Source organism: Colletotrichum siamense, assembly GCF_013390195.1.
Source record: "Colletotrichum siamense strain Cg363 chromosome Unknown KSG_Cg363_contig11, whole genome shotgun sequence".
In the NCBI taxonomy this organism is placed as follows: Eukaryota; Fungi; Ascomycota; class Sordariomycetes; order Glomerellales; family Glomerellaceae; genus Colletotrichum; species Colletotrichum siamense.
The window spans coordinates 773-8,373 of NW_023501024.1; the positions used below are offsets into that span (position 1 = coordinate 773).

A 7,601-nucleotide genomic window follows, 5' to 3' on the forward strand; every position below is an offset into this window, starting at 1 on the left:
TTATTTCTGCTTTACTTCTAACCCCTTTCCTTTAACCTATCCTTTATCCTTTTCTCTGCTCTAATTCTGCCCTTTATTTCTGCTCTATCCCTAACTCTTATTCCTGCTCTATCCCTCACCCCCTTTTTCTTTTACTCTATCCTAACTTCTAATCCTGCTCTATCTCGAACCCTTTCCTGTTGACATATCCCTAACCTTAACTTTGTACGATCTCTGACTTGCTTATGCTCTCCATCTGTGGGTTGCTATATGAACCTTCCTCCTTCTTTCTTACCTAACTCTGTTTACTTATTATTCCTCCTTGTTATCCTGTCTGTGTATGTTTCCTTTCTCCCTCTAACTCCTTTCTTCCCTTTCCTACTCTATTATATATATTAACTATCTACCTTATGAATCTGCTATCTTTCGTTTGTTACTTATTAACTTCTCCTCTCTTACTTACTCTTCTAACCTTTTGGTTTATAACCTTTCTCGTGGTACATAACCCTTGTTTTGTGAATAACTTATAACTCTTTTTTTACTATCTTACTCCCTTATCTCTCTCTCTCTATTTACTCTCTAATCTTCTTTATAACGACTCCTATACTCTTACGAACTCGCCTCTACGGACGAACACCTTACTACTCGGCCCTTTTGTTATACTATGCTACTATGCTATCTAATCTAAAACTGGTCCTGTTATCTTCAACTCTGTATCTGTCTATATTATGCTTATATTCCTATGTTCCCTTTTCGCTCCTCTCCTTGCCCTCTTTACTTTTGTCTCTTTCTCTGCTCTTTATATTCCTCCCGTCTTCCCTATCCCTTCTCTCCTCTCTATACTTTACCCTTCTTGCCTCTACTTTCCTCTGCTCCTTGGATCCCCCCTTTCTTGTTGCTTGCTAATTGTATGTCCCCTCTATTATCTGTTTCTTAACTCTATCCCTCCTGAACTTTGCTTTATTGCTGACTTCTATTTCTGCCCTATTCTTGACCCTTCTGTTTGCTGTATTCCTGACTTTGATTCCTACTCTGACCTTAATCCTTCTCTTTAACCTATCTCTGACCTTTACTGTGTACTAACCCTGGCTCCCCTATACTCTACCTCTATGGGCTGCTAAATGAATCTCCCTCCCTCTCTTTTACTGAAATCCGTTTTTTTACTTTTCCCCCCTTGGTCTTCTATCTGTTTGTATTTCTATTTCTCTCTGTCTACTTTCTTTCTACCTCCCTTTATCTTTAACTACTGTCTACTGTATAAATCTGCTATCTTTGGTATGTGATTCTTTAATTCCCCCTCTCTTGCTGACCTTGCTACCCCTTTTTGGCTGTAATTTTTCTCGGTGTACTCTGCTCTCTTTCTATAACAAATCTTTTACTCTTTCCTATTATCTTAATACTATTCTCTTTCCCTCTGCTTGCCCCCGAATCTGCTTTATTATAACTCCTATACTCTTACTAATTCGCCTTTGTTAACGAACCTCTTACTGTTCTGCCCTTTTGTTCTGCTATGCTATCTAACCCTAAAACTGGCCCTGAAATCTTTAACACTACATCTGTATTATATTCACGCTCTTACATCCCCTTTTTACTTCTTTTTTTTCCCTTCTCTCCGGCCCCTTTCTCTGCTCTTTCCATCCTTCCACTGTTGCCTATACCTTTTGCTGCTCCTTGTATTCCCCCCTTCTTGCTCCTTGCTCATGATTCATCCCCTCTGTTACTCTTTGTCATCTTCCACCTCCTGCTCTCTTGTGCTATTAAATCTTTCTGTGTGAAAAAACATCTGATGCTCTGTTTTCTATTATCCTTTACTACTATACTTCCCTACTCCCTACCCTAAACTGTCGTACTCCTATGTACGGCCCCTACTCGCCCCGCCTTGCCCTGCCTGATCACCCCTCTGCTACGCCCTCTACTGCCTTCTGCCACAACTGGCTTGTCAACCGGCACAACTTGCTTGACTGCACCCCTCCCCATTGGATCATCTGCCCTAACCACTTATATACCTCCTTCTCGCTCGATGCCCACTCCTCTAACCCGTCCGCTCTGCGCATCGCCCTCACCGTCTCCTCGTACACCCTCGACCCCACACCGATCGTTGCGACGGCGAACATCGTAACCATCAACCCTTGGTACTGGCATGAACCGCCCTCGACCTCCGTGAACCGCCCGCCGTCCTCGCCCAACGGCTCCCATCGCCGACACCAACCCTGCGGCAATCCGCAATGGAAACAACTGCTGAAATTCTCCATCATCCGTCCGTCGAACATGGCCTCTTCCATCTGCCTCCTGTACTGCGCCGTCCACCCCCACGCCTGCTCCCCGCGGCCTGGGCAATCGTCTAACGTGTGCCCGTCGCTCTCTCTCCGGCGTATCCCGCAATACGTGCACCGTCCCGCCCACCGCGCCAACTGCTGCTTGAACGTCTCCCCCTCCTCCCCTAACCCTGAACGCTCTGCCCTGGCCTGCCACTGGCGGAACTGCCTGGCTTGCTGACTGGTCTCGAACGCGGCCCTGATCTCTTCGTCTTCTCTGGCTCCATGTCCCTCTCTATCCCCGTCCTTGTCCCTATCCATATCTCCATCCCCGTCGTCTACCCACATCACCTCCGACGCCCTCTGCCGGCATATGTCGCATGCCTCTTCGCCCTCCTCGCACCCTGGACGGTCCACCCGCCCGTCCATGACCTCGTCTAACACAATCCGCCGGCATACCTCTCCCCTGATGTATGTCCTTGTTGACACCTCCCATCCCCCTCCGGCTGCCCTCCCATCTTTCTCTGCCTCCCCTGCCTCCTTCTCCTTCTGCTTCTCCTTCTCCTTCTCCTCCACGGCTGCCCTACTGCATATAACAACCGACCGGCTTGGCTGGCCGTCTCGCCCGGCACGCCCGCTCTCCTGGACGAAATCCCGCAACCGCCGCGGCATGCCCGCGTGGACCACCAACCGCACGTCCGGCACGTCGATGCCTAACCCCAACGCGTTCGTCGCCACGATGACGCCCCCATCGGCGCCGTCGCCCATCCTCCACGCCTCCAACCTCGACGCCTTGTCCTCCGTGCTGCCGATGCTGCTGTGGAACGCTGCGCACCCCAACGCCTCGGCCATCCGCTCGACGCCCTCGATCGTGCTGCTGTACACCACCGCCTTGCCGCGTGGCTGCTGCCGCAACCAATCCCTGACCTCCTGGCAACCGCGCTCCTCGACGGCGCTCAACTCGCCGTCCTCACCCTCCCGACCTGACCCTAACCCTAACCCTGACTCTGCCCGGCGCCTGTGGCTTGCCGCACCACGACCACGACCACGACCCCCACCCCCTGACCCTAACGCAACGACAACAACCCCATACTCGATATTCCTCCGCGTCGTCGCCTCGCGGAACACCCGCACCCGCTCCTGCCGGATCCCCGTCACGGCGAAAAACTCCCGCTCCTCCGCCGGCGGCAACGTCGCCGTCAAACACACCAACTGCGCCCCGAACTCCTGCACCGTCCGCCCCAACGCCCGCAACGCCGGCCGGAACCCCCTCGACCCATCCAACACGACGTGGCACTCGTCCAACACCACCCGGTCCAACTGCTGCCGCCGCTGCAACCGCCCGACGAAATCCCGGAATCCCTGCGTGACGGCCGACTCGGGCGTCACGAACACCACCGTTGCTGCGGCCGTGTTGGCCCGCCCGCCGCCGCGCCACGTTGTCGACGCCAACCCCGACCTCGAACACCGCGCGTCCATGTCGGTGCGCAACGCCACCAACGGCGTCACGACGATCGTCACCCCGTCCGGTGCGCAATACGCCGGCAACATGAACGACAAACTCTTGCCGCCGCCCGTGCCCGTCACCTGCACGATCGGGTCGTCCCCGCGCATGATCGACCGGATGACCCGCTCCTGCTGGCCGCGGAACGCCGCCCGCGGGTCCCCCATCATCTGCCGCAACTGCCCGCCGGCGTTGGCTAACTGCAACCGCGTGAACCGCCGCCGCCGCTGCCCTTCGAACTCCTCGTCCGCCGCCGTCGTCGCCGTCCGCCGCCGCTTGGTGGGTGCCCCGCCGCCCCGGTCCTCCGCCCCGAACCCCAACAACCGGTGCCACTGCCGGCTGACGGCCCGGAACCTGTCCCGCAACGCCGCCGTGCCGAACGGTGCCTCCTGGTACAACCGCCCGTATATCATCCCCGCCACGTGCGTGCCGTGCCCGGCCTGCAAATCCAATGCGCTGTCCTCGACGCCTATGTCGTCGTCGTTGTCGTCGTTGTCGTTGTTTTTGTCGTCTGCCCGTCCGAACGCCTCGTTCAAATACCGGTTGGCGATGGCGACGGCCATGTGCCGCCACCCGCTGATGTTGATCTTGCTGCCGACCAACCGCTCGCTGTGCTGCTGCATGATCCGCCTTGCCTTGTCTGACGTCCACAACCGTTCGTCCGTCCACGGCGCCCGGCCGGGGGTGGCGTTGGCGCTCTCGTCTGTGATGGTGTTGTCACGGGCGTCGTCGTCCTCGGTGTTGTCACGGGCGTCGTTGTCCTTGGTGTTATTGCGGCGCTCGTCGCCCCTGGTGTTATCACGGCTCGCCTCGCCCGCCGCCCTGCCCCTTACAACCACGTCGTCCGCCCATAAAAATGCGCTCTTCCGGTCCGTCTGATGGATGATGCCTCCTACCTGCTGCCAAAACGGCAACACTAACCATAAATACCACACCAACAACTCGCCGACCTCGCGCGGCAAATACCGGTGTATCACCTTGGCCGTCCCCGTCTGGCGGTAATTCTTGTGGTACGACGTGACGAAACATATCATGCCGTCGTGTGCGAACACGTTCCTGACCCCGCCGTTGGCCGTGTTGCTGTGTCTGATGCCTGCTAACTCGGGCGCCCGCGCCGGCTGCCCTGCCACCATGTGCATCAACATCCACAACCGCTCCCGGAACGATTCCAACGCCTGTCTGTATGCCTGCACCGTCCTCTCGCGGTATGGGTGGTGGCTATCGCTGCGGTTGGACGTGACCTCCTCCGCCTGTCCTGCTGCTGCTGCTGCTGCTGCTGCCACTGCCGCCGCCGCCGCCCCTCGCGTTGGGTCTAACCACGCCCGCCGCCGTGCCTCCGACTCTGCGATGCGCCGTGCGATCCACCCCTTCCCCTTGCCCACCCACGCCTCGTTGCGGTCGTCGTGTAAAAACGAATACCCCGGCCGGTCCTGGCTGTGGTCGTCGTGCATGCTGTCCCACCTGATGGCGGGCAACGCTGCTGCTAACGCTGATCGGCCTCCGTACCCATCGCCGTGCCCGTCCCTGTCGGGATCATTATCCCTATCCCCATCCCCGTCCACCACCGCCAACTGCGCCAACAACGTCCGCGCCTCCTGCGCTACCCCGTGGAACATCTCGGCCAACTCGCACACCCGCACCCGCACCCGCCGGAACGATATCCGGTCGCCGCTCCAATCCACCATCCCCGGCGCCACCGTGTTAAACCGGATATGCATCCCGTACGTGCGCGCGTCGTAAATCCAATTCATCGCCCTGGGCTCGTCGTCCGGCCGCCCGGGCATCCGCGTCATGAACCGCCGCACCTTGTCGCGCACCAAATGGAACACGCTGCTGGCCTCTTCGTACGCCGCCTCGGCCCCTTTGGTCGCCGTCAACGCCACCACCTCGTCCTTCCGCTCCAACCACGCCTGGTACACGACGAACATCTTGGCCACCTTGATCACGGCTGAATAATTCGTCGTGTACTCCGTCGCCTGGTGCCACCCGCCGTCCTCGCGGATGCCCAACACCGCCAACGCGCCGATCATCGCGCTCTCCTTTTGGCTCTGCTTGTACGGGTCCTCGATGATGGCGATGATGGCGTCCAAACACATCCTCTCGACCTCCTCCGCCTGCGCGGCCTGCCTGCTGCCGACATCCGCCTCGACACGGCTGGTGAACGCATCCCACAACGACCCCTGACGCATGGTGAACCGATACGGCGGCCGCTCGCGCTCCGGCCACTCGTCCATGCGGAACCATATGCTCACCATCTTACGCCAAACCTCCTTGTACCGCTGCCACGTGTCGTCCTCCATGCGGTTGTCGAATGGCCGCACCGGCTTCTGGCCGATCTCCTTCCGCTCCGCCTCGAACAACACGTCGTGCCCGACCTTGTGCGGTGCTGCTGTTGCGCATGCCTTGTCGGCGACGCTGTTGAACACGGCCCATATGGCCTCTAACGTCTCCTCGCCATCCTCAATTGGTCGCGTGGCCTCCTGTAACTGCGTCTTGTTCAACCCTTCCAAATCCCTCGTCCACCCGACGCGGTACAACCACCCGTTCGGCTCCAACTTTTCGTCCACTGTACTGACCTCCTCGCGCGCGTCGGCCTCGAACCGCTTCTCTTGGTTCTCGTGCAACGTGACGAACCACGCCGTGTCGTCCGTCCCCGGCCCCGATGGCTCGCTTTGAACGGCCACCCCTAACCCCCGCCCGACCTCGAACCATCCGCTTGCGGCCCGTGTTAAAAAAAAACGCTGGCATGGCACGCCTGTTGTCCACGGCAAATCTCTGACTGCCGTGGCTTTCTTGCGCACATTGCCCCCCTTCTGCCAATCATTCGCCCACCGGTGTTCTGCCCGGCAATGCTCCTGCATGTTTCGCACGCGGCGGCACACATAACGGCATGCGTGGCAACGCAAACCGTCCGCCCGGGGCGGTGCGATATGGGCAACTGGCTCGACCGTGGGGTCTGGGTATTGAAACGACTGCAAATCGGCCTGGCTGCGGATGATGCCGGGAATATCGCCGACTAATCCGGCGACCTTGCTCCTGGCCTCGGTGGGGATTGACCGATGGTTATTCCGCAAATGCGCCGTGGCTTCGTTGGCTAATACGGCGTACTGACATAATGTGCATATCAAAATGGAATACTGCGTGTTGTGGACGAATGGCTCCATCTTTGGCATGTATTGGTTACTTTCTTCTATCTACTGTTTATGACTGGTTCCTCCTGTCCTCTCTTTATAAACTCACCTTCCTGCCCCTTAATTCCATATACTTTCTCCTTGATCTACTTTCCTCCCTGCCTACGTTCCATCGCTCGGTCGGGCTTTCTGGCCTGGCTGATGGTCCTGTTATATAATTGGCTGGTTAATGCGGGGATTCGGACGACATCACAAAAACATCTACTACCCTATTCACCTATTTCTGGACTCATATCACGGAATAAAACACTGAGAACTGGGTTCCTATAATTATACCGATTGTGGCTTTAATTGCATGCTACTTTTACCTATTTTACTACGGAAAATCTCAACGGCTTCCACCTTGCTGTGAACAACGGTTTCCGCCCTTGTCTCAACGGACCCACCTAATTCCATGGTGGGGCGTTCAATGGCTTCCGACGTCAGCCATCGTGGACGTGATGTTAGCTTATACTTAGCTTCCTTTTTAGGGCTTAAGAGGGCCTTATTAAGCCTCTAAGTAGTTTTTAGTTAGCTTTTAATAGAGAACTAAAGGTAGCTACTTATATTAAGGCGTAAGTTATTAATATTAGTATCCTTACTATAGGTAGTATTAAAGACTAGCTAGCTAGTTCTAGCTTTATTATTATAGGTATTAGCTTATAGCTAGTCCTCTTTAAGCTAATATTTCTT

At 56.2% G+C, this 7,601-nt stretch overlaps 1 protein-coding gene across 1 annotated transcript; it reads right to left on the bottom strand.

Annotated features, from left to right (window-relative positions):
• Window positions 1–1,891: 1,891 nt before the first annotated feature.
• CGCS363_v015020 (Bloom syndrome protein-like protein) lies at window positions 1,892–6,902 on the bottom strand (the record flags this gene model as incomplete). The annotated part of the gene is made up of 2 exons (XM_036646869.1): window positions 1,892–1,898; window positions 1,975–6,902. 2 exons carry the CDS (start codon window positions 6,900–6,902, stop codon window positions 1,892–1,894), a joined length of 4,935 nt encoding a protein of 1,644 aa, XP_036487911.1.
• Between the last annotated feature and the right edge of the window lie 699 nt (window positions 6,903–7,601).